Genomic DNA, 26,641 nt, shown 5'->3' with positions numbered 1-26,641 from the left:
TGTGGATGCCAGAGTGCTAACAAAGAGACAGACAAACACATAGATCCAATTACATACTCCCTCCTTCAGGAGGGAGAATAAAAAACCAAAACTCAACTGTCACTCCCTCTCAGCTTCCTGGTAGATGCACCTATAGCCTAAATTTGAAAATCGTAGCTGATCATCAGAAAAGTAGATTTTTCTGATTTTGACCTTGAGACCAAGGTTGCTAAAATTTGAACTCGTCCAACATTTTTACTCTTCTCGAGTTCTGGGTAGTGGTTGCACAGCTGGAGCCTATCCCAGCAGCACACCGGGTCAGGTCTCCAGTCCCCTGTAGGACTAAGTGAAGAACATACAACATGAATGTATGTTGTGTAACAACATGTGTAAAGTTAGTTTGGGCTATAAAGAAGTAAACGCTGTTTGCATTTCTTTCTAAAACTTGTTAACTTATCTAACCTTTAGTGCTTTTCGTAGATTCACTGTGATCTGTACATTTTAATGCACTTATAATAGCAGAAGAGTATGGACAAAAAAAATCCCTGTTAAAATAGTTCTGGTTTTTCAAAATAAAAGAAGATAGATTTAAGAGGTCACCACAGTGATGAGTGTCACATGTTATATTTGACAGGACGTCCTTCCTGACCCCAAAAGCATTTGTGTCACCTCCGCGGACCTTTTGTTTCTTTAATATGAACAATGCCTTTGATTAGTAGGGCCCACCTGAGATCAAACTGGGTCACGTCACCCATGACTAATAGTGAGTTGGACGCTCCAGATCTGGACCTCGAACTGGCTTCTTCTTTTATAACCCCGATGCTAATCCAAAAATCTGCAGAGAAACTAAAACAGAACGCTCATTCCTTTGATTTTATTCACTTATTTTAATCGACACATTAAAACAAATAGCGTTGTTAGGTAAACATACATATCACAATTTTAATTACAAAACAATTTTGACAAAACTTGAAAAAATAACTGTTATATTTACACCGTTATATTTATATGCGACAGTCTGATGACAGAGGATGATTTTTGCTTTCAAAACTGAAACTAGTCTCAGTTGCTGCAGTACAGTATTTCAATTAGTCTTCGAGAAGCTGCAGTGTCAACAATCTTCACTGTTATCACTTCATCAGAAAGAAAGAAACAAAAAAGTAAACTTCATGAATGAATAAACAAGGGCACACTGATGGGGCAATTATAATTTGTGTGTTTTGATAAAGTTGGTGGACTTCAGAATGCCTCTTGGCCTAAATATTTTCTCGTTATGCCGACAAGTCACAAATATTGAACCACAATATTTAATATTTTTTAATATTTAACCTCATAAGGTCTGGGGACAGTCGCATTTGGAAATCAAAGCCATACAGGTGATCAGAGCTACAAATGCTTTAAAAAGAAAAAAAAAAAAAAATCATCAGGTCATTAATACAACTTGGCTGCTAAGGCGTGTCACAATTCATTAAAGCACACAGCAACATGATGAACAAATGATATCATAGAAGTACGATTTCGATAACATTACAGCCGTATTCATAACAAGTTCACGAGTGAAAGCTTGTTTGTTAGAAAGAACTTCAATTACCAACAACAAAGCTGCCCTAAAAAAAGCAAATTTAACATTCAAAAGAAAATTAATAAAAAATAATAATAAAAAAAACAATAACTCAAACTTTGCCTTCTCCCAAATAGTGTTTTTTTATTGCTGTGCCCTGTGATTGTTACTGGGGCTGGAAGGCCTGCTTTTCACGGCTTGAACATAAACATATTCAAGCATACACACTGTGAGGAAACTGTACGTGAAGAAAGGAGAAAAAAAAAGTTGCTAAAAAAAATGCCTTCCCACCCTCTAACAACGTGTCTTAACACAATCATGTCAGCGACAGGAAAACTCTGTGAACACCGTGTCACCTTAAACTCGTCTTTTATAGCACAAATAAATTACAAAGATATACAACAAATCAATCAAACACTGATTATACACAAAGGCAAAACATCAAAAATATCAAAAGCAAAAAACGAAATGGCATCAATTATATTTCCATGCCATAGAAGAGCTATAATGCTGTGAGCTGAGCTGGAAGGAGAGGCTGTGTGTATAACAGTCTGCTGTATTCACAGCTCTCAGACCACTTTGTTCCCGCCCACCTCGGGGGTTTCTCTGCTTTCTGTCGCGCTCATCTGCGACTTTAAAACTAAAGGCAGGATGGCAAAGATCTACAAAAACCCTTCAAAGTAAAAGCATCTCTGGTGGTCTTGGCTGAGCTGAGGTCACTGAGGTGAGGTGTAGGAATGTGCTGATACTTCCTGCCTGTCTGAAAGCTCCTACTGCAGACGCACACGCCACGGCGCACTGTTGAAATATTAATCACTATTCTAATTATTGAGTTTACTCAACTAATCTACATCATTTAGGTTTTCCTTTCACTTCACAGGGTTCAAGTTTAAAGCGCAGCTGCCCGCTCATGGACAGTGATGCCATCAGTGGAGATTTCGCCTCGTTCCTCTGAGGTTTACCGACGCGAAACTCCCGCCTTGTGAGCCGAACTGAAGGGCACGAGCTGTGTTAAGCATCAGGGTTAAATGTAAAAGGACAAAACAGACACACGTTGTTGCCTCCCAGTTGTCATTATTCTTTCGTTAAGCAAAGATTTGCATTTGCTTGATTTTCTTTATTCAACAGGCAGACATTACTTTTGTTTCTTTTTCTTTCTTTTTTTTTTTGCTGCCAATCACCGGCAGCATAGCGAGTGTTGGAAAGAGGCAAAGAACTGGTGCGAGCCCTGAGGTAGCAGGCGGTTTTTAGCTGAGGAGATTTGGTGGGAAAGGCATTCACCTCTGACGTCACCCCCACCGAAGAAATAAAACTCACAGCAGCATAACGTGTATATATCCTATGTATAGAGATATACGTCTATATATGAATAAGAGATTATTGTTCCAAAGTAAAGAGAGCTATTTTATATTTATGTTTCTGTTTCTGCTGGCTGCATACATGGACGTTAGAGGGGCTCAGTGCATTGTCACTTATCGCGAGCTACATTTTAGGATCGATTGAGCTGAAACGCCGTGTGACAATAAGGCGTTTGGTGTCTCACAAGGCCTCGATTTGTTTATATGAAGCACTGAAATATGGGAGAAAAAACTGCAGCTGATCGGTAGATGGGTCTGAGGTGAGGCTGTTTGATTACACTTGGAGTGCTTGTACCTGTAATGTAAGGGAGGTGCAGATCTCTCGGTCTTTCCAGCTATGAGTATTTAAATGCTTGCAGTACAGACAGTACAGAACCTCAGCCACGGCGTGTTAATGTACAGTAACGTGTGCCCCTCTGAATCCTCCACCTTCCTCCCCCTCCTCTCTACATCTCCTTTTCTTTCTTGGCCTCCCGGGTGCTGCTCTTTAAGAAGTCGCTCCTGAGCAGGCGGCAGAAGAGGACGATGTTCATGGCCGTCATGATGGCCATGCCCACGCTGCCCAGCGTGTAGGCCAGAAGGGGCACCTTGTCCCTGTTGAGCACCAGCCACCGGGTCATCCAGGCCAGCGTGTTGATACGGAACACCACGTACGTGCCCAGGTTGATCATGCTGTTGACGCGGTACAGCGTGCTCGCGGCCATGTTGGCCATGCGCAGGATCTGCCTGATGTGGAGGAACACTGAGTTTATCTCCACCAGCAAGGCAACCACGGCGAAGCCCACGTAGCGGCACGACACCACAGCGAGGCCGAAACAGGTGATCACCTACAGAAGAAGACAAGGAGAGAAAACGGCACAGAGGAACATTACAGCTGGTGAAAAAACAAAAACAGTATTATCCACTACTACTAGTTCTACCATAACTACCACTAGGATTATAAACATCACTCTCATCTCGTCTGTGAGTGCATCACTTTTTCCATTGTGATGCACTCACCAGCAGATTCATTAGATACTCATCTGCTCTTTAATGCAAATATCTAATCAGCGAATCACGCGGTAGCAACTTAATGCATTTAGACACAATCAAGTGAGGTTCAACGCGAGCCTCAAAATGAGCACGAAAATGGGTCTCAGTGAGTTTGAATGTGGCATGGTTGTTGGTGCGAGACGGTCTGGTCTGAGTGCTTCAGAAACTGCTGATCTGCTGGGATTTTCCCACATGACCATCTCCCGGGCTGAAAAAGAGCAAATACGCAGTGCAGTTCTGTGTGTGGTGTTGATCCCACAGGTCAGAGGAGAATGACAGGCTGTTCTGAGCTGATCGTAAGGCAACAGTAACCAGATATACACTTTTTATGCTGGTGTAATGCTGTGGAGAATATTTTTTTGTTGGTGCACTTCAAAAACTAGCCAGTGTTCACACATCACACCCATTTTTGCAGGAGATCCTTTAACCAGGGTCTCCTGACTCTCCCACACTCTGATATTAAAACCAGAGGCCATCGTGCATTTGAGGTTGTGGCACCCTTATTTTGGAACAGCCTTCCTGATGACTCTGTTATTTGTTTTAAATGACTCCTGAAAACACATTTTTATAGGTTAGCTTTCCTTTAATCTTTTATTTGCATGTATGGAAGTGCCTGTGAGTGTAGAGAGCATATATACATATCTTAAAAGCTTTTACGCTCGTCATCATTGAATAAGTTTACAAGATAATGTTTAACCAGACACTATGTGCTTAATGGAGTTTGATAACTGATATGATAAAAGAAAAAAAAAAAAATCATAGCACTGTAACTTAATCTAAAAACATGGCAGTGAGATTTGAAGCAGTCACTTTCTCTTATCTTCTCAGCCTATCAGGAGGAGGCGGATGTGTGAACATCTGAACTTCTGCCCTGAAAACGCTGCCACTTATGTCAGGATTTTAACGACCACGTGAAGCACCGCCACTCCCACACAGTGCTTATGAAAGTCTGTGATGTAACTGACACGGACGCGCCACAAGGTGGCAGCATCATCATTCAAACAACTCAAACCCTGGAGGAGTCATACTGCAAAAATTATGGGATGTTGTGAAAGAAAGAAAACAAAAAGCTGCTGTGCAAAATTTTCCCAGCAGTCTCAGGTATAAAATCTGGATGACAGGAGAGCGTCTATACTCCGTTCGGCCAACTCCACAGGAGCCGCGCACATTCATCAGGCTTCATTCACACTCAGTCATTGCACCGCTTAAACTGGCTTGTTTATGCATTAGGAGTGGAAGCTGGAAATAAAGGCGGACTTAAGAAAAAGCAGAAAACAGCTGCTACAGGTCACGGGGTGCTGTGATGTGTGAAGTGACAAAATGACCTTTACAAACAGGGCTGGCTCTGTTGGAGAAACATGTTGTGTTTTTGTGTTTCATGTGATGATTGTAATGTAGCAAAATGTCATGTGACGCGTTCCTGTAGATTAGGCAACAAGCCATGTGAGGGTCACACCATCCCCAGAGTTGCACATGTTACAATATAGCAGATCCATTAGTGCCAAGAGGTAAAGTTCAACGTCTTCTTCTTTGCTGGATGTGTTTCATTTCCTCCTAAACTCCTAAAAACTCCTAAAAGCAAGTGCACACTGTGACCGCAGCACAGAGGAGTTACCTCACTAGATTTCATTTGAACTGTAAAAGACTATTTTTGGATTCCACCTCACTCACTCACAACAAAACACACACTGAGTAATCAGAGCACAAATCACACCATTTACCTGCCTTTAGCTCATAATGACAGTAATAACTAGGAACTGCATTTGGCAACCAACCTATGCCTCATAATGTGAAAGGCATACAGCACCAAACATTCACACACAGGTGAGATCACACACCCAGCAGTGGCCCGGTCACCCTTCTCTGACATTCCTCTGTGGCAGCACAGGTGCTGACTCCAAACCCCCCAAAATAACAAGGTGACGTGTCATGTCATTTTGTCACAGGTTGCCAACAACATGAATCGATTGAGCAACTTAGTAATTAGTAACTTAGTAAGGACAAAAACCCCATGTCACACTTAAGGACAGTGCGCTCCGTTTCCACCACTGAAAACCAAAAGGATGAATGAAAAGTCCAGACTGTTATCATTTAAACACACAACATGCACCAGAAAACACTCTCACGGGTACCAACAGAGGACCGGACACCTGCGAATCATCACACAGACGCTCCAGTGAGCAAACCCACAATCTCACAGTGAATTCAAATCTAAGTGACAATTGTCAACTCAAAAACTGCAGCTCCTCTGGAGGCCACATGAGGTTGGTACAAAAGCAAGTCAATCCCCATGCCCGACTTTAAAGGCTGCTACAAAAACCTGTTTGGCCTCCAAACAACTGTGAATGTGAGTGAAAGCTGTTGTTGCCTCCTTCACAAAACACAGAGTTTCCATGAATAGCTACCACATCAAACTGAGAGCTCTGGATCAACTCCTCTGGTGCTTTGATGAGGGCACTCACTGCCTTCAGGTTAATTTACTACAGTAAGAACAGCACAGTGGAGGGTCTTTCTTGACTGAAAAACACATCCAAGCTCTATTCCTGCTGCTAAACGCATCAATAACCCTTAGTGCCCTTCTCTGTCATCTCCCAAGCACTCAAGAAAAAGAGCAGTCTGCTTAACCTGTGTAATCACCCACATATCCACACGCCCCCCATAAGCAGCCAGACTACGGTTACAGAATCTAGCAGTGGTCTTTATCCAGGCTCATCTGAAGTCTAATCTGATGTGGGTGAATATACCACGTCAGAACACGGGTCCTTATACAATCCGGTGATAAGGTGACACAGATGGATTTAGTCTTTGTTCATTGTGTCATAAAATAAAAAAAAACAACTACATTTACTACAACAACACCACCCGCCCCTCTCCATGGTTACTTAAAGAGAAAAATCACGTGTGTCCACTTTGGCGGTTCGCTCTTTTATTGGTGTTTGTTCATGTCCTTTCAGCCGTTGACCTAATCTTTATGTGAATACTGATAGGAGAGTGCCACGCAGGGCCAGAAAACATCTTCGGTAATACTTTTCAAGGCTGCTGAGAGTGGCTGGGTAATGGGTCGTGTAAAAAAAAAAGAAAAGAAAAGAATGTAAAAAAAAAAAAAAAAAAAAAAAAAAAAAAAAAAAGGGATGTGCACAAAAGTCCTGCTAAAAAAAATGATCTGAATTTATTTATTCCAATGATATAATGGAGTGTGAGCAGAGTGCATGTGCATCGTGATGGAATTAATTCAGGATTAACTGGATTTGCCACACTGAAGCACATCTTTCACACAGAGGAGCACAGGAACACCCACATATGACCCCCAGCAGGTAACTGCACAACCCACAGCAAAATGGAATTTAAAAAAAACAAAAGATTTTTTTTAAACACATTAACATGAAAATATACTGGTTGAAAAGCTTGTTTTATATATGGGAGTGGTTAAAAAGTTAAAGGAAGCTTATCTGAGGAAGATTTTGTGTCATGATTGAGTTTTTTATGTCAAGAATGAACTTTAAGTTTAATTCTTTGAAAAACATGTTAATGCTTCATCTGCAGGAGATGATTGCAACATATAAAAGAAAAGAAAAAAAATCCAGAAAGGCTTTAAATTGATTGTGGGGAGCCACTTCACTAAAATCACCAAGCTCAAACATAAACGAAGTTTTTTAACTTGATTGAAAAATAGTCTCAAACAACATGTCTATAATAAGTTAGTAATGAACCTATATTACACACACCTGTATGAAAACAAAGCAGCACGAGTGTTTGTTGCTGCATTCTTTTCCCTGTGGGCTCAATTAGACAGACCCCGGTGAGGGACCATCACCTCTGCCCTATTTCAGGGGGAAAACGCTGGGCGCTGAGATAGTAATGATGACAGAGGTTGTCACTAATCCCAAGTTTTCCCAAGCTTTAAAGGAAAGGGACCAACCCAAAAGTGGGGCAAAGTTCACGTGATAGATGTGCATAGACTTATATTTGTGCTGAAAATCGGTCCGTGCAGGCTGAACTGACTAGAAGTACCAGAGTGGATAAACCTGATGAAAGAGGAAGTTATTTCTTCCTTTTTCAGAAATCTTCAATCAAACATTGTTGCAAAGAGAGGTAACACCTGTAAAAAAAAAAAATGGGACGAAAGTTAGCGAAAAGATTCCCGTGACAAACCAGTTCTTTCAGTACTTCGTACTGTGACTCAGTCGGAGAAGAATTTCAGGTTTCGGTGACGTGCCGTTTGCACAAACTGAACGCTGAATAATAACTAAAGAAGGCAGGGAGGTTATTAACAAGGGAGGTGCAACGCTGTGTTTGCAGTTTACGTGTGTGCGCATGTGTGGGAGATATCACAGACATGGGAGACTAGGGAGGTGCTTCATCAATCAAACAAACCCGTCTGAGTACAGCACAGTACAGCTGTGCAACACAGTGTGCCATATAATAATAATCCTGATAAACGGATGTAGGTGCATGTTCTTTTATTGATTATTTACTGCTCTACACATATAATATATAAGCACATAAGATAGTCACAGCTCATAAAAAAACTGTTAATGGATAGGCCGAGTGTGTCTAAAGAAGAGGGCAGGAAATGCTTAAGTGAAGCTGATGGAGAGGAAACTACAAAGAAGCTCAATGTATAGGATGCTGGAAAGTTGTTAGTAGGTACACCAGCAGTGGAGTGATGGGGAGATGGGACCATGGCATGCTAACAATCACGTGCACAATCCAAAGTTTGAAGGTTCACGCAGGCCTGTGTACAAGAATGAGGCATGGGGCCCATAACTGCTATCATGAGACCTGTGTTAACTCTGCTCAGCTGACAGCAGCACAACATCTGGTGAGTAACTGCACAAATATTTGTTCGTGCATCTCCGTGATCAGTTTAAATTGTGTGTATGGCTTTCATTTGTAGCCGGGCATGTGCCATTTCAAATACAGGCTATGGAGCATCAGAGCAGGGCTCAGTGATTGATCAGTTTTGGTGAAGCTTGAGCTATTTTCACACGGGCACAGCAGCTCTATGGCGTCCCAGCCTTTTTCACTACTACTTATTTTCCCTTCATAGCACAAAGTCTACTGTTCTTTGGATAGTATGCAAAGATAATAAGAGGTAATCCTGTAATAGGTAACTCCTGCACACATTACGCAGGTGGCACCCTTGCCTAAAAATCAGTAAATCACACACATTTCCAGGAGCGACAGCTGGGCTAAAGCGAGTGACCTCATCTTTGGACAACGTTTGGATTATCCCGACATCGCTGACGTTCCTGTGTGAAAACAGCTTTGGTCAATCGAGGTTTTCAGGCACTGGCTGTGCAGAGACAGGTAGTGGTTATTTCCAGTGGACTGCATGCCTCATCAATGACCTAACTTCTGTCCGCAGTGGCCAAGGATTTGAGAAGAGCACTGATGATAGGATTTGCAGTTGTGCATGTTTTGGTCATCTTTAACCGTAAAACAAGACAGAGAAGAATCCTTAAAGTACCACAACACGGCTGTATCCATAATCCTCCATTAAAGACAGCGTAGGCTCAACAGACCTTTTTGTTAATAAAGAGAATATAAACCTTTTTGGATGCAAAGATAAACATAGCTTCCAGATCTGAAGTACCTGCATTTTTTACTAAAGGCCAGCAGGGGGCGACTCATTGGAATCAGACCTTTGACCTACATCAACAAACATCCAGCTATTACTCGGATTCCTTCACCAGCATTTCAGCCCCCACTGACACCTTTATCCTGTAACGCTGTAATCTTAATAACACACATGATGGAAAAGCTGGGACAATGTCTCACAAAGGATTCGTACTTGGGTGGCTGTAGCTCAGGTGGCAGAGCAGGTCAGCCACTAATCAGAAGGTTGGTGGTTCGATCCCAGGTTGCCTCCTGGCTGCATGCCAAATATCCTTGGGCAAGATACTAACGCCATGTTTGCCTACTGGTGGTGGTCAGAGGGCCCGGCGCCAGTGTCCGGCAGCCTCGCCTCTGTCAGTGCGCCCCAGGGCAGCTGTGGCTACAACATAGCTTGCCATTGCCAGTGTGTGAATGGGTGAATGACTGAATGTAGTGTGAAGCGCTTTGGGGTCCTTAGGGACTGAGTAAAGCGCTATACAAATGCAGGCCATTTACCATTTGTATAAGATTTTTAGGAGATGCGCCTATAGTTTTAAGTTGCCTCGTTCTTGAGTTCTTGTGTTCACGCCGCCCACCTGGACAGCCATCCGGTGGGTTACAGCAATACTCCAGCTGTCTTTCTTGGCTGTGGGGTAAAAAGACGATGAAGAGGAGCGTGCTTTAGGGTCAGTGCACCTTCAGTTTATCGTGACGGGTGTGCTACCTTACGAGTGTCCCTCTGTGTTTCAAAACAACAGTGAAAATGCTCAAATGTGTCACACCTCAGCTGTGTGTCACCATCCTGCAATCTTTGTTATGTGCGTCACTACTGTGTTGCATTGTGTTATATTTATGTTCTTGTCCTGTTCACTGCTTGCAAAGTAAGATCATAAGATTTTAGTTGGTAAAATGCTTTAAAATCTTAACTAGCATGTTAGTTTGGAATATCAGACACAGACCATCACTGTGTTCACCTTAATGATTAATGATTGTTGCCTTTCTTAATGAGAGGTTGAAGCCAAAATTAGCTCTGAGGTTGGAAAGACATTTCTGCCACTCAAGAAACCCACAATTTGTCAAGTTTGAACTACAGTTAGCGCGTGCACTGGTGAGTTTTTTAAAGGAAAAAAATCCCGATGACTACAGTAGGATGGGTGAGACTAACGACATGGAAATGAAATGGTTACAAAGGTTAAATGTAAGGTTGTTCCTCCGCTGTGCTCTCACATGCTTTCACACCCACCCACACCCAATCACACACAAGAACCTCTGGTGTTCCCACAGTAACTATTTTCTTTTTTTTTTTTTTTTTAATTATTATTAATTTTTTAAGCTTTCATTTGAGACTATGAGGTGTGGCACTGGTGGAGAACAAACACACAGTTGTTATGTGCCCCACCTCGCTTTTTCTGACGTGACCTGAAGCTTACCGACATCTACTCCTTCCTTTGTAAACCCACTGATAGATGAATGACTCTACAAACAGCATTCCTGGTTGTTATGCCAACAAGAACAAGCGCCATTTCCCTTTTTCAAAGCCAGCCTCTTTGGGAAGCATGGCATGTGTGCTCTTTCCTGCTGTAGGCGGAAACCACTGTAACAGAAAAGTTTCACTGACACTTAAGACTGATGCACCGTGATGGGCTTCACATTGCTTTGGCTGCTGTGCTCTCTATGGTTTTGTCTTAAAAACATTTTAAAATCCAAGAGTCAATGATAATATTTTCCCCTCAACTTCTCAGGCACTACAGATGAATCGGTAACTAATTCTTGTAAGAGAAGCATGAGCAAACTTGCCAGTGTTTTTTGTTGTCACTTTACATTAGTAAGCACCAACTATGCAGGCACCCTATGCACCCTAGGTGTAGACTTCAAAGAAATATAACAGGAATAACTATTTGGCCGATGTGTTTCCAGCAATCTGTGACATTGTCTGCAAGACAGTGTACAAAATAACAAAACTATGTGACCCGGACCCCAGCAGACTTGCAAGCACGTAAGGTATGATCGAGGCATGGAGCCGTACCAGCCTTTACACTCTGTCACTTAACAAGGTCTCCGTCGGATGTTGGGGAACAAGGACATTACCTCCATTTTAGTGACATGTCAGTGCAGGAGCTCAGAGAGTCAGATTATACACAGGGGATGTTGCAGCAGTTTGAAAAAGCATTAGAAAAACGTCTCTCCACCTACACCAGCGCTGATGTGGAGGTTTTCGTCAGCTCTCCCACTGGTATAAATGGTGCAAAGCTTTGGGAACATCACCAATGTGATGCATGAAGGCATTCTTATCCCGAACTGTGAATTATGCAAAGTTACTCTAGTAAGCCCCAAGCAAAACATATGAAACAGGAAATGAGCAGTAAAAAAGATAAACAGATAAAAACTAGCCACTATCTGGTGCTGGACCGGTAAAACGTGTGAGACCCGGTGGGATAAGATGCTACTGCAACAGGCATAACAAACAAAGTCAAATGCCTCTACAGCAGGCAAAAAGTTCTGTATAAACAAACAAGTACAAGGTCCAAAGCATCTCTGTCATCCAAGACAAGAAGCTGCGGTCACTGAAATTGTTGTTTTATTTTCCTACTTTGTATTTGTTGCATCATGAGTATAAACTGTGCCTGTCTCAAAAACAACGGACAAGGAAATTCTTCAGACATACCATGAGGGTGGAGAAAAAAGAAAAAACCTCAACAAAAACCAGATATTATACTACCAGTGTGGAGAATCTCATTGGTATGTAGCCATGTGAGTGGGTGGTACAAGCTGCGGAGAGTAGGTGGACGAGTGGGGACGGGGGAGATGTTTGGCAGTCACACAAGGATGGAGGGGTGGAGAACAAGGCAGAGTGTGTGATATATGATGTATGGCTCCAGAACAGAAATGTGTGGAGAACGAGTGCACATTTGCAGAAGCCCACTCAGGAAGTTAGAGGTTTTCTGCTCCATGTTGCTCATGGGAGCCTGAGGTTCATGTGGAGACCAGATGTCTGCCCTCCTGTCTGGATATACACACAATCTGGGGACTTGCGGGGTTCCCCCACCAAAGGAAAAAAAAAAAAGACCAACATACACATGGATACACCATATTTCATGGCCAAAATAAATATATGCCCACATTCCACTCTCTGCCATCTCATTGGCCTACTTTACTCTCAGCGTGTTGCCTTTGTATTTCTCAGGCTGAAATACGACTACTAGCAAAGACAAAAACAAAAACACGTCATATGCGCTTAAAAAACGGCTGATGTTAAACTTCCAGTGGCAGAGGAGGTAAAGGCTCAACAAATGTCTGCATGTGCATCAGGAAATATTTGAGTTCTGCAGTGGAGTCAGGGTTCCTTAGAACGAATACTGGAAGGAGTAGCTGATAAAGCTACAAATGTGCAGGTTAATCAGGTTTCAGTGTCGAATGATGCAGAGGATCTGCGGCAGGCAAGGCATTCCAGTAAACATGCGTCCTGACACCAGTGACAGCCAAATAAAATATGTTCAAGCCTCTAAATGTGGCATTCCCCACTGGGTATTTGAGACAGCTGAGCTCTCCTCCCACAAATATCTGTTTTCATTCCTGGTAAACTGACACAAGGTCCATTAATATCTGATGTTTGCACAACATGAAGCAAGAAGGACTGAGACTATCCCAGACTGAATTTGAAAACCTGGCTAAAAGGATTTTTGTGGAACACCGATAGAAACGAAATGGACACAGCAGAAGTTTATCCAGGATTTGTCAACATCTAGAAGAACAAGAGCAACTATCTAGGTGTAGATTTGTCCAATTCTTTGGTTTATTTACTTCAACATAATCAGGACATTAGTCACTTTAACCAAAGATAAGGCTGATGCAGCTCTCTGACCTATATTTAGGAGTTTACTGAGTCAGTTTTACTCATGAAATCTATTGGAAAGGTGTGCTTTAAAGCAAAAGAACCCAACTGCACTTTGTTTACAGCACTATAATAACACAATAATAGTGTTGCAATAATTTAGAACTAGGTAACCATGTAAAACTATTTAATTACATATATCTTACTTTTACATATAAGCTAAAAGTAAGAAACAGCCTAGTATTAACAATGTTTTAGCCAAGTAATGTATAGGGTTATAATTTTTTTAAATTTCAGCATTACACATCGTCACCATTACATAATTATACTAAAAATATTTAGTTCCAGATTGTTTGCGAGTCATTATATTACAATACTACTATTGCCAACTGGTTTTACCTCATAGGTATTGTTACATTAGAATCTACATTATTACCCCCAGTTAGTTTAACATTACCCAGCAGAGTTATTACTTGGTATTACCTTGTAATTAAATGGTAAAAGCTATTACATAGTTATTAGGGGTGCAACGATACGCGTATCGATATTGAACCGGTTCGGTACGCATATGTATCGAACAATACAAAATTTTTAATTTATTTGATCAACTTTCCTTCTGACGGTGCTGTCTGTGTTGAGCGCTCAGTGGATCTGCGCTTGACAGTGCAGCCTAGGCGGAGTAGTCGAACGCAGATTCACTGAGCGCAGGGCAAGCTAGCTAGACAGAAGTTAAGCTCTCCTTGCAACATGGCAAATTGAACCTCCCCCACCCTCATTCAGATCTGGCGTTTGGAACTATTTTGGTTTTCATGTGACGTATGACCCTGAAGGTAAGCGTGTCATGGACTAAAGTAAAACAGTATGTTGGATGTGCCAGCAATGCTCAATTACATGGGTGGGAACTAGTGTGTTAGCGCAGTTAGCTCGTTAACGTGTTGGCCGTCCAGCCCCACGCACGGGGCGATCCGCGGTAGCTCGTTAACGGAGATTTGCAGTGTTGTGCCGTTAACGTCATTTCAATGAGATTTACACTGACAACACTAGTGGAAACACAACGAATATGACTGCACATTTACGCCGACATCATCCTAGTGCAAAGACAAGTGGAAGCAGAGAAAAACAACAAGCAGGCATGCTACAAACTTTACCCGAGTCATTTAGACAGCCGTTAGCACATGATTCTCCTTATGGGGACCTGATATGTTTAATATGCTGCTGAGAATATAGCCCAGAAGAAGTGTATAGTATAGCTTTTATTTTGGAAAGAGCAATTTCTCTGTAATAAACTCTCTTTGCCAAAGATGAGTGATTCCTCAATCAGATACAGGGCTCGCAAAATAGATTTTGGTAGCCCGACTGGAAAAATCGCTAGCCTGACGTCCTGGGGCTAGTGATTTTTCCAGTCGGGCTACCAAAATCTATCTCTGCCCTACCCGTTGGGCTATCGTAGGAAGGAAAAATATATGTCAATGCTTTTGCATTCTTTCGGAAATGTAGCTGGGTAATTATGTCATTGGCATCGGTGAGCCACTGTCAATATGTGACATATTGAAATCGCGTTTGAATTTGCGCTTGTTTTTTGCTTTCACTTTGCAATCGCGCGAACTGTGTATAGAGAGCAACAGTACTGATTGGTGAGTGATGATAATATCCACCAATTCCTCTGACATCGTCTCATCAATCGTTAGCTTACTATGCAAACATGACAAGTGAAATCTCCCGCAGCAAGCTTAAACATGTGAGAGGTTGATCGCTCAGAGAATCGCTGAGCGTTATGTGAGTGCGTGTGTAAAAGCAGCAGGATACATATTTTAGTTCTGCTGAGCCAAATAAGACAGGTCAGGGTGAAGTAGTGACAGCCAAAGAAAAGCTTACCACAAAACGGAAAAGTTATGACAAATCAGACTATAAGGCAAAAAGAAAGTGCAGCTTTATTTATTACTTTATTTATTTATTTATTTATTACTTCATGGACAAAAGAATTTCTGTGGCTGCAATATGACGAGCTAAATAACCAGGGCTGCACATAAGTGGTCCGCAGGTGCGCATTCGCTGTCAAAATAAAAAACACGCACAAGATAAGAAGTTGCAACGCGTGTTTGCGTACATAAGATTTTCAGGAGGAGGACAGACATTTGTTTAGAATTCTTAACGATGTCGAAGAAGCTCCTTTAAGCAATTACTATGATGTTCCTCCACCTCCAAAGAAATGTCAGGAGTCCGAACCACAAAAGAAGCGAGTATTCTCGGAAAAGTGGTTGCAGGAGGTGAGCTGGCTTCAAACAAATGACGAACGCACAGAGATGTTGTGCAGAATGTGCTGTGAAAATTTAATAAATGACAAATTAAAAAGGCATGAACATTTTTTTTTGTATCGAAAAAATATCGAACCGTGACACCAAAGTATCGAACCAAACCGAACCGTGAATTCTGTGTATCGTTGCACCCCTAATAGTTATGTCTTAATTTAATTGTTTCCCTCCAAATTACTGAGTTGTTGTAATAAATTATTGGTGAACCTTTTTTAGAAGTAATGTGACAGATGATTAATAGCTCCATATTTAACTGTATGTGTGATCTGGGCTTTTTATTGCAATATTGGAAATAACAGAGCAGCTGAGAAGTTAATGGCTTCCTCATTAACAATCCTATAATTCTGCATTTGTGTTTAAAACACCAACTTGAGCATTAGAAGTATTACATGGGACTAATGTGAGTATACATGATGAGGAGGAAAAATAGTAAATCATCAGTAAAAATAGTAAAAATAGAATCATCATCATCATCATCAATACTATACTTAGATTTGGGTTTTTAAAGAGCTACAGCAGTCAGGAAGCAGTCAGTTAACCTGTGAAGCCCTGATCTGCTTCAGAGAAGTGTCTGCTATGGTACGGCTCACTGAAGATAACTAAATTTTGCCTAATGAGAGAGGGATGACAGACATTTATGAAAGAAAACATGCCGCAAAACGTAAAATCCCCTGTGAAGGAGCTGTGAGTTTATCTGTGCTTCTACTGTGTATCATCATTAAAACCAATATATACTGTTACTCACATGCTTTCAGGCTTCATGGAAAAAAAAAAAAGTCTGTCCTACTGCGTCTGGCTGGCGTCCTTCTGCTTTTTAATTATGTGCTCACAGTTTCCGAGAGTCATGAGTAAATATGGCTGAAACATACTCATCGTAGGGGTGGGTGTTTTCTTTAAACGATCACTTTGGTACAGTTTAGCTCAAACAAAGGGAAAAAAAATTGACATTATTTAACTATGCCCTACTCTAGAAAGCTCTGCACAATATTTTAATCACATATTAAATATACCATTGTAGGTACACATCTTTGACCCTTAGAAGAAGCCACCCGACTCCTGTCAGAGTGATCAGGCCTTCCTGTTTTGCAAAGGAAGCTTGAGTTTACGGCAGACAGGATCTCATCAGGCCCGAGTGAGTGTGGCAGGGCCCACATTTTTCTGAGACCGAAATAAGAAGCTGTATTCTGCATAGCAGTCAATAAGGAGGAGGGGAAAAAAAAACTTTCCATGGAGAGTTTGACTTATTATTTCTCCTGGACCGCGAGAACAGATCAGCAAAACTGCACTGAAGTTAGTGTGCACTTCACATTTACAAGACCTAGCAGCAGGTGTGACCACAACTGACATTCAAAATGTATTTTTACACGTGGGTCCACCTGTACAGTCAACAATATTTAGTCAGAGGATTTGTTTTGCCCATGGTATTTTATGGCCTACATTAATCAGCAGTCAACCTATAAGGATAAACACATTTTTTTAAACACATTTTCAAAACTTTTCTCTAAAAGACACACCCTCCCATATTTTCCAATAACTTGTGGACAATATGGGAGGGTGTGTCTTCCAGTCACACAATTGCTCTACATGCAGCATGGCATATGCACATTTTAGTTTGCATGTGTCACTGCTCAGGCAAAGCCAGATTGTACACTAGGTCTGGGTCTGCAGCAATGGGGAGATGAAATGCAGGGGGAATATGAATCAGCTGGCTGCCCATATGAGCTGAAGATTAACTAGAGAGCAGCCTTCTGTTCTAGGACTGCATGGTCAGCTGGTCTTACTGGGTTCAGGTCTTAGCACACTGGGAAAACTCCTTGGTTTTGGACTTCAGGTGACTGGTATGTGAACACCTGACACAGTAACCTTCTGTATACCATATGCATTTGAAAGAAACAAGGAAAAGAGCAACAAAAGTAGAAAAGAAATTAGTCAAGATGATGTCAATATTGCGAAAGAGTTGAGGGAGGATTGCTTAACGCTGAAATGAAGCGGTAGACGTCACAGAAAAGGATGAATGGTACAATTGGGAAACGAAGGGTGTAAAGAGATTTAGTTTGCTGAGAAGCACAGAGAGCTGTGTGAATGGCCTCCCACGCTCTAATGACAATCCGAAGCCAGCTGGCCTGGCCAAAGCACCCATTCACTAAACCTCCAGGAAGTGAAAGAGAAAAAGACGAGACTTTCAGAAAAACGGGAAAACAAATATCTCCTCCCAGTTAGTCCTTTGTCACCTACTGACAAGTGATGCTGGAGCTGTTTCCCACAAATAATCCAAAACATTTGAGAATTTCTAGCAAAGCTCATTTCTAGCTCCATCTTGGCACTGTTTTACTCCACAAGAGTATCTTTGCACAATAATCCATCTTTACCTTACACCTGCCCTCTCTATATGACAACTTTCTTCCGATTGGCTGCCCTTCGGAAACAGCAGCTTTGAACTGCAGGTTGGTGAGGTGGTAAGGACAGTGATGTCTGAGTTGAATAAGAACTAAAAACCAATTTTGCCAAAGTTTTATTAGCAAAATAATGCTGGAAAATAATACTTGAAGTGTTACCCGGCACCTATAAAGCCAGACAAAGATGCACACTGAGAATCCCCAGAAAAATCAATCAATAGCAGCCCTCCATTCCAATATTTCCAATGTTTGTTATCTTAGTTGGATGCAGTGAAGTTATCGCTCAAAACTATGTCCACAAACACATTTAGTGAACAGTTTCTGACACCTAAACACCAAATAATCTATTATTTTGCCCCAAATCCTGGTCCAGCAAAACTATTGGATATGAGCACAGCCATAAAGATGGTGTTGCTGGGAACTTTTCTTTTTTAATGCTGTGCAGACTGAGATTGACCAGTGGTTTCTTGTAAACCTTCCAAAGTTTAATTAACTGCAAATTTGCTAGATGCAAGTATTTCTCCAAGTGCAAGTGTTTGCATCATTACTAATAATTCAAAGAACACACATGGTTTGACATTGGCAAGTTAGAAGAAAAAGAGATTAATAAAGTCTATTTTTTGCATGTTAATCTAGAACTTTTGAAATTTTAGGAAACACACACACAAAAAAATTGCACTCTAGCCACTGAGTACAAACAGAATTCCTCCTGCCGGGTCAAGTGCTCAGTGACCACTTTGATAATGACAGTGTCCTTCCAGCAACCCACAAAGAAAATCTCAAATATTTTTTGTATTATTTGCTTATGCACACTTTCTGTAATTGATCGGACATTCTGGTGCTGTTTCAGGGAAAACTTTTGAATCCATCAACTCCTCTGAGCAGACTTTTGTTGTGGCATCATGTAAAATAACTAATAATTCACAACTGAAGAAGTTTTCTTAAATTTCAAATGAGGGATTGGATTAACTACCGAAGATGGAGAAGAAAAGTTCAACTTAAACGTGAGGTGGAAAATACAATAACAACGCGAACACTACTGACCAGCCGTCAGCTACAGTATCAAGTGATGGGATTGGTTGAAACGGGGCCTTAACATGGCTGTCAAGCTGTGTGGCAGAACAAAGGAAGCGCACTAACAAAGGGGACCATATTTATCTTCATGTGCTCTCAGTGTCACCTCACACCGGAGACTGTTTTTCCTTTGCTCAGCTTCACTCTCAAAAACCCACCAAAACCAGCATGCTGGCCTGGATGCATGTCGGGCATTGTCCTAAAACAACACTTGATTCAGGCGGATTCATTGCTCTTTGGTGAATGGTTAAAGGGAAAAAAAAACAACCCAAATCCTCACAGAAGAGTGGAGACAATACCAGATCGATGATGCATGTCAGATATCAGAGAAATGACGTGTATAAGGAATTTCCATATACTATCTTGGAATCGTTTGCATTAAAAAACCATAACGGATGAGCCAAAAATATTCCTGTATATTTCTAGCGATAGCATTTATTTATAGCATTTCCGAAATACAAAGAGATGTTTTTTTAACACATACTTTACATCTACAAATATGCAACTGGAAGATCAGCGTGATAATTGTCCGGTGACCTGCTTTTTAAAGTCTGCAGAAAAATACTTCCACACAGTTTATTAACACCCAAACAGAGGCTTAAATTGTGACTGCTGCACAGTACAAATCTGCACCAGCCCTGGCAGCAACCTGCACCTGATAAAATTTCAACAAAGCTCTTGCCAGTAATACACTTACACTAACAAGAGAAAGAGCTTGGCAACAGAAAGCAATACACAACACCTGCATGGTCCTGGATGTAGGTCATGCAGTCAGAAGCGTGGAGAGAAAATAATCAGTGAGGATGTTTTGGGTTTTTTTTTTCTCCCTATATTGCCACTTCATCTCCTTTCCCTCTTTAGAGCAAAGCCGGAGGAAGGGTCAGATCATCTGACCTCCACTTCCCCTCAGGAAAATGTGCCAGCATGCTGGGGGTCAACATGCCACTAAGATGCCCGGCTTTCACAGGAATGTGATAGAAACAAATGAGTGGTTGAACAGTGAGTGTGAGGGGGGAAGTCAGGAGGACTTCAAAGTTCACAAAAAAGCAGGTTGAAGTGAAGTGGAGGGAGGCTGTCGCACTGGTATGATCATCTACTTAGTCCTCGCTCTATGTTACTTGACAAGAAAGACCGGTATTTTGTCTTTCTCGCAGGTGCACCAATACTGAGCTGAGATCACTCTGGAAGAGGCCTCTCTTATAACTTGAAACAACTTTAGCCAAGATATGACATCATTTGTCTTTTATTTTTATTTTTGAACACGTACCACGATGTGATGAAAGAGCAGCTCCCAGGACTGGCTCAGCTTCTGGCTCCTCAACATGTCAAAGAAGTCATAGATGAAGTAACCTGTGGACACAGAGAGCATTTCGTTAATCACTCGATCAATCAAGCCAAACGCACCAGATTCCTCTGACGACATTGGACTCGAGCTCATCCAAACGTGTCTGCTTCCGTGACGGCAGCGAAGGCAACCAAGATGCCTCTTAGAGAGAGCCTATTCATATCCTCCGCTGCTATGCGCCCCTGCCTGCTATTAGCCGTATCCATGGTGACGGCTTTTTAAAATGCTGAAAACATAATGAAGGCTTGAGGATGGGGACGGATGGGGTGTGAGAGTGCGCGGGGCATTCATCGATGCTGGATTTAACTCCATTATGTTGGAAATTTGACACCAGGACCCTTCTGTCAAGCTTGGGTTCCACTCGCCATAAACAAATTAGCGCCCACCACAGATTAAATAATCCATGCGGACTGACATCAAGCTTTTAATTTACGCGTTTCTATTATCTGATCACCAGTGTTTTCAGCTTCAAAGGTTATTTTCAGTCAAAGTCGTGACCTGCCAACTGGAACACATGACTTGCTGTGTTTTCATAATGATTCATTCAGTATTGTCTGACACACAGGTGTGAAAAAGAGGAGTGACAAAAAAAAGAACAAAAACAAAAAGGAGGGTGTGTGTGTGTTTTTTTTTTTTAAATGATGGGCACAGCTCCAGTGTAAAGCTGACACAGAACAATCACCAAAGCTCAGAGAGGCAGAGAAGATCAGTTTCTACTGGATTCTTCCAAATGAGCTTGATTGTCATGCTTACATTAGCGGGGCATTGCTTACTTAAGCAGGGGAAGTCAAACGGTGTGATTTTAGGGCCGATACGTGACTTCGGTGACTTTGTTGAAAGACTTTCATAAGTAAGAATCTGAAAACTGCTTTTCACAAACACTGTCCATCTAATCTGTCCATCTAATCTGACTGAGCTGGAGCTGTTTTGCAAAGAAGAATGGGCAAGAATTTCAGTCGCTAGATGTGCAAAGCTGGTAGAGACATACCCTAAAAGACTGGCAGCTGTAATTGCAGCAAAAGGTGGTTCTACAAAGTATTGACTCAGGGGGCTGAATAATTACGCACACCCCACTTTACAGTTATTTATTTGTAAAAAATGTTTGGAATCATGTATGATTTCCGTTCCATTTCTCACGTGTACACCACTTTGTATCGGTCTTTCACGTGGAATTCCAATAAAATTGATTCATGTTTGTGGCTGCAATGTGACAAAATGTGGAAAAGTTGAAGGGGGCCGAATACTTTTGCAAGCCACTGTAAATCAGTACAAATGTTGCAGAAGGACCAGAGCTGTCCTGTAAGGAAACCCACCAACACTGAACGCTTGAAGTTGTTATAGGCACGGGAATGAGCTGGAGTACTTGAACTGCAAGTATAAAAGATTGACACAACAATTTCTCCATCCGAAACTCTAATTTTTGGCCATTCTCTCAAAATGCCAACTTACTGACTTCTGAGAAATTAACCCGACATTTGGAGTTATTAACTCAAAGTTACAACTTCGCTCTGTTTTGGGAAAATGTTATTTTTTCCAGTGGTAGAAAAACACCTTCATAGATGGGTGAAGCCTTAAACCTCCATCCTCTTAACTCCTAATGAGAGAGCTGCACATGGGCTGCATACAGATTTGTGATCATACAGAGATTTATGGGAAAACTCCACAATATCCTGACCTCTATAAACATTTTCCTGAGCAGTTTATGGGCTCAGGTCAGACCGAATAAAACATCAAGTCCATTTTATAACTTGTGCTCATTTTAAGTGTCTGAGCAGGGGATCATCCAGGCTCATTGGCTAATAACTCACAAGTGGTTAGCCAGGGAGGATGCAGCACTTACAGTCAGTAAGACCCGCCCCTTATTAGTCGTGGTTTCAAAACACCAACATGGCAATACTCAGCGAGGTTTCATAACAGAACTTCATGAATGGGTGAAGTCATAGAAGCTACGGCCATCTTTTATACTGTACTTACGCACAAGTGCTCACAAACTTTCAAACAACAGGGAATAATAGCATTTTTTAAGTAAAAGTATACACAAAAAATCTCCCAATTTAAACTAAGTTTGACAGGCGGTTGGAAGGAGATGCACAACAGTACTTAAAAAGTAAAATAAAACATATATGGCATGAATCTTATTATGCTTATCACTAAATAATGAGAAAGCAGGATATTGTGTTAAAATTTTTTTTATCTCAGAGACAGCTTTATGTACTGGACAAAAGTGGGGAACCACTGATGTCATGTTACTGTGAGGTCTGCAGCGTGGTAACACAGCGAGGAACAGTGCACAAATCTGCTGCCCTAAAGTCTCTGAAAACCTGCTGAGGGCCCAGAATCACTCCACATTTCTGCCTTTCTGTGGTATCTGATGTGGACAGCTTGCACACATCAAGTGACTTTCTTTGCACAGTTGCCGTCTTGGTCAAGTCACATGACTGTAACAGGGGTTACACCCAGTGCTTGGGACCGATGATAATGCCCCTCATTGATCTTCAGATCCCAACACTGCTCCTCGTTTTCCTCCCCTCCAAAGCAGCGTTTCCTGAAGGAATGTCAAATATCCCGGGAATCCTCTGTTAGCCCTCGCTGGCCCGGCACAGATCCAATAAATGTGCAGAGTTAAGAGAGCTCACGTGCCAAAGGCTGCTCCAGAATACTCAAAGCATTAATGAGGAAAAAGTAAAAACAGAGCAAAGTTGCTATTTTAAGAAATCGGGGTAGCAAGAGCACCTTGGTTTGAAAGATCTTAATGAAATCAGGGGAAATCGAATTTTTGCAAGTTTCTAATCTGGTTTAGAGAGCTGATGGTAAAATTCAATGTAGCCTACTTGATACACAGTATGTGAACTTCAGCTGAGCTTAATTGGTTCAGTCAAACGCAGTTTTAGGTTTAAACACATCCTGGTAGCTGCTACGATGATATTGATTAATTTAATGGTAAAAAAAGAGAGCAGGTTAAACCTGTGGTTTAGCTTATTCACTATTCCAAGGCTCTAGAGTGTAAAAATGCTCATTTTAATGTCCACACCATTCTGATTTGGTCCGGTATGATTCAGATTATCTGATAATATAAACTTTATTTATCTCAAAAACTGAGAAATATCTCAAGTTTACAAATTAGCCTAAATAAAGTGGAAAATATATGTGCAGCAGGTAAACAAACATTACAGAAAAATCCCTCACATGGGGGATAAAAGTGAGAAAAATAAAAATAAAAAGTAATTTTTTTATAAACTCAATAATTGCTGTTGAATATACTTACGAATATATTTTTTTCAGATAAAGTAAAGCAGACTTGCCTTTTTTGAGCAATCTTTGAGTCAAACCATGCACGTTCGACCATGTAAAAGTTGACTTATAGACCTTTTTAATCATTTGCTAACAGAACTGTAGCAATACAAACAATACTATTTGTTTCAGTCTCATTTCCAGCATGGACTCTTTACACTCTTCACCGGTTACCCAGTTCTCACCCATGACCCTCAAAAATCGTGTTTTTTTTTTTTTTTTTTTTTTTTTTAAATGGTGGCTCACGATCTAACAAATCTGTTAGATGAGTCAGGTGAATTAACCAGCATAACAACAGCAGGGCCGCACAGTAGCTCATCAGTCAGTGTAGGTTTGAAGCTGTCCCAAAGACCTGCTTGTCAGGTTATCTGGTGATTCTGAAGTGGCTGCTGGAGTGGCGGTAAATGGTTATCTGCTTCTCAGTCTGTTAAGAAAAACGTTGACTGGGTGTGCTGGTGAGAGACGTGTGCAGAGGGTAAAAGTAATAAATCAGCCCTGGATGAAGGTTATATGTCTGAACCTATGGGTGATAGTGCTATAAAAAAAGGGGTAAAAAGGTAAACCTGCACAGCTCGTGCAGCAGCTGCACCTGTTACTGGACCTCTGGGGCAACATGTAACATATGTGCGGCATTACAGTTATTTTGTTTGAAGCTCTGAAGAAGTTTGACTTACTCACAACCACAAGCATTAAAAAAAACTCAGTAGTGGTTTAATTTTGTAGCAAAACAACAGCTGTTTCCTAAGATGGAGATATGGCCAAACTGGAAATTTTTAAAACTCAAGTGGTTCAAACTGATGTCTCCAGAGGTTGAACATGCACATTCTGACACTCCTACCCACATCTGCTGCACTAAGGGATCAATTAAATAAAAACAAAAAAATGCATATAAAGTACATAAAAAAACTGAATTAAATAGATAAAATCAAGAAAACAAATATCTAAATAATAAAAAATATAAATGTAACTAAAATATCGAATCATGATTAGTTTTATTTAAAAGAACAGTAAGCCTAGCTCTGTTAAAGCACTTTTGTTTTCATTTGTTGAGATGAAATTCAATTAAAAAGGTGCCCAATTGGTTAATCTAATATAGATAACTGCCAAGCTATGGCTCGGATTTGCCCGTTAAAATAAAAGGTTTTACATAAACGACGTAAGCCCTTTAGTCTGGAGCTATTTTGGCGCCATCCAGGAATTAGATTCCACACTTCCCCTTAGGATGGTTGCACTCAGTAAAACCGTACACATAGTTATCTCGTAGTTGTGACGCTAAATAGGAGACTACTCACCGATTGAGAAAGACACCAAGACATGAGAAAACACGGAATGAGTCTCTATGAGATCCTCGGCCATTTGCGGGTGCAGGAAAAAGCTGGAAAAAACGGATTGACAGCGGTTCAGATAAAGCTTTTCCAAATGCCTGGGTCAGTAAGTGCGCTTTTTTTAAACACATGGGGTCATAGGGATAAGCAGAATAAACCATAAGCTATGTAAACAGTGACAAAAAACCCCAAACAGCATTAAAAATACAATCAAATACAGCCGTGTTTAAAACCACATTATGGACCCATCCCTGCGCATCCATCTGTGCGCACAACCGAACCAAAAGCAAATCCCAACATTTTCCTTTCCTCCAAGCAGATCCACACTGAATTAAAAAACTTCTTAACTTCTTACCAAAGCACTGCCCACGTCGCGGTGATCATACTGTGCACACACGATGTGGAGATGTTTCTCCATTTCCAAACGTTCCTGCAGGCAGACTCGGGTGTGGGGAGTTTTCCGACCCCGCTGTTCACGAACTTGAAAAATCCCACAGAACCCCCGATCGTCAAAATCACTGACCCCAACTCCATCGCGAAAAGGTTTGGTCCACGAGGTGAAGACTTCAAAAGCCACAAGTGCCTCCCCCCTCAGTCTCCACGAAGTGAGTACTGATATATATGTATATACGCGACAGTGGTGGTTGTGGCTGTGCTGCTGGCGACCGTAGCCCAGACAAACACACGACAGCGGTCTTACTTGTTTGCGACGACCCAGACAGTCACGTTAACACACCGGAGAGCCCCCGATCAGCTCAGGTCACCAGGCGCTCCGTTAGGGTCGTGAACGCACGGCTTGGCGCTTATTGTCCACAGAGAGAAGGCGTGGACGCGTCTGGTGAATGATTTCCCGCTGACATGCACTGAACGTGGAGTGATTTCTCTCTCTTTTTTCTTTCTTCTCCCTCCTCTGCCTATAATAATCCCGTAAAGAACAGGTCTGCGATCACAGGAAGAACCGGTAGGTGTGAATGGAAGCTATCGGGGTGATGCCCTGTTTCCAGTTGTGAAACCACCCTGTTGTAAAACCTCATCCGTGCTTGTGTAACTTTTTGACATCAACACACCAAACAGCAGCTTCTCCCCGCCCTACTATGAAGGGGCGCGGCCAAGCGCGTTTTCACGTGTTGTGTTGAGTTCACGTGCTGTCCGAAAAGCCTCTCATAACTTCATAACGACTATAAACATTATACGTATGTGTACTTTAGACTTTGCTGCTCTGAGAGGCTCTGCGGGACAGTGTTTTAGTGAATACAACACTGCCTATTTTACGCACGGTTATACTCTCATTTACAATTTATAACTTTATAAAAATAAAGAAATATCTTCTTTATTTGGCTGTTTCCTTTGATGGTTGCCACAGTCAATCATTTGCCTCCATCCTACCCTATCATCATGCACGTTCTCCTTCACTACATCCATGAACTTGCTCCTGTCCATTTTTGACATCCTTTTGTCCACCATTCCTCCAATGCGCATGTCCAACCCATCTCAGTCTTGGGTCTCTACCTTTGTCTCCAAACCTCCAGCTGTCCCTC

General features: G+C 41.6%; 1 protein-coding gene across 1 annotated transcript; it reads right to left on the bottom strand.

The window, feature by feature from the left end:
* Positions 1–849: 849 nt before the first annotated feature.
* Positions 850–26,154, bottom strand: tlcd2 (TLC domain containing 2). Its single transcript, XM_087850957.1, has 4 exons — positions 25,459–26,154; positions 25,071–25,153; positions 20,410–20,492; positions 850–3,725 (listed from the first exon to the last, which is right to left on the bottom strand). The coding sequence occupies exons 1-4, from the start codon at positions 25,635–25,637 to the stop codon at positions 3,345–3,347; spliced, it is 726 nt and encodes a 241-aa protein (XP_087707083.1). The 5' UTR covers positions 25,638–26,154; the 3' UTR covers positions 850–3,344.
* Positions 26,155–26,641: the final 487 nt, after the last annotated feature.

The sequence above is a fragment of the Neolamprologus brichardi genome, chromosome 14 (assembly GCF_056152115.1).
Source record: "Neolamprologus brichardi isolate AB-2024 chromosome 14, ASM5615211v1, whole genome shotgun sequence".
Taxonomy (NCBI): Eukaryota; Metazoa; Chordata; class Actinopteri; order Cichliformes; family Cichlidae; genus Neolamprologus; species Neolamprologus brichardi.
This window is presented reverse-complemented; position numbering and strand designations above follow the sequence as displayed.

Bases quoted from the DNA above. Each gene is read 5' to 3' on its own strand.
- tlcd2 (XM_087850957.1), bottom strand. From the start codon at position 25,637: ATGGAGTTGGGGTCAGTGATTTTGACGATCGGGGGTTCTGTGGGATTT. The intron at 25,154-25,458 runs GTAAGAAGTTAA...CGTTTTTTCCAG, and splicing joins GCGACGTGGGCAGTGCTTTG to CTTTTTCCTGCACCCGCAAA. The intron at 20,493-25,070 runs GTGAGTAGTCTC...CTGTGTCCACAG, and splicing joins CTTGGTGTCTTTCTCAATCG to GTTACTTCATCTATGACTTC.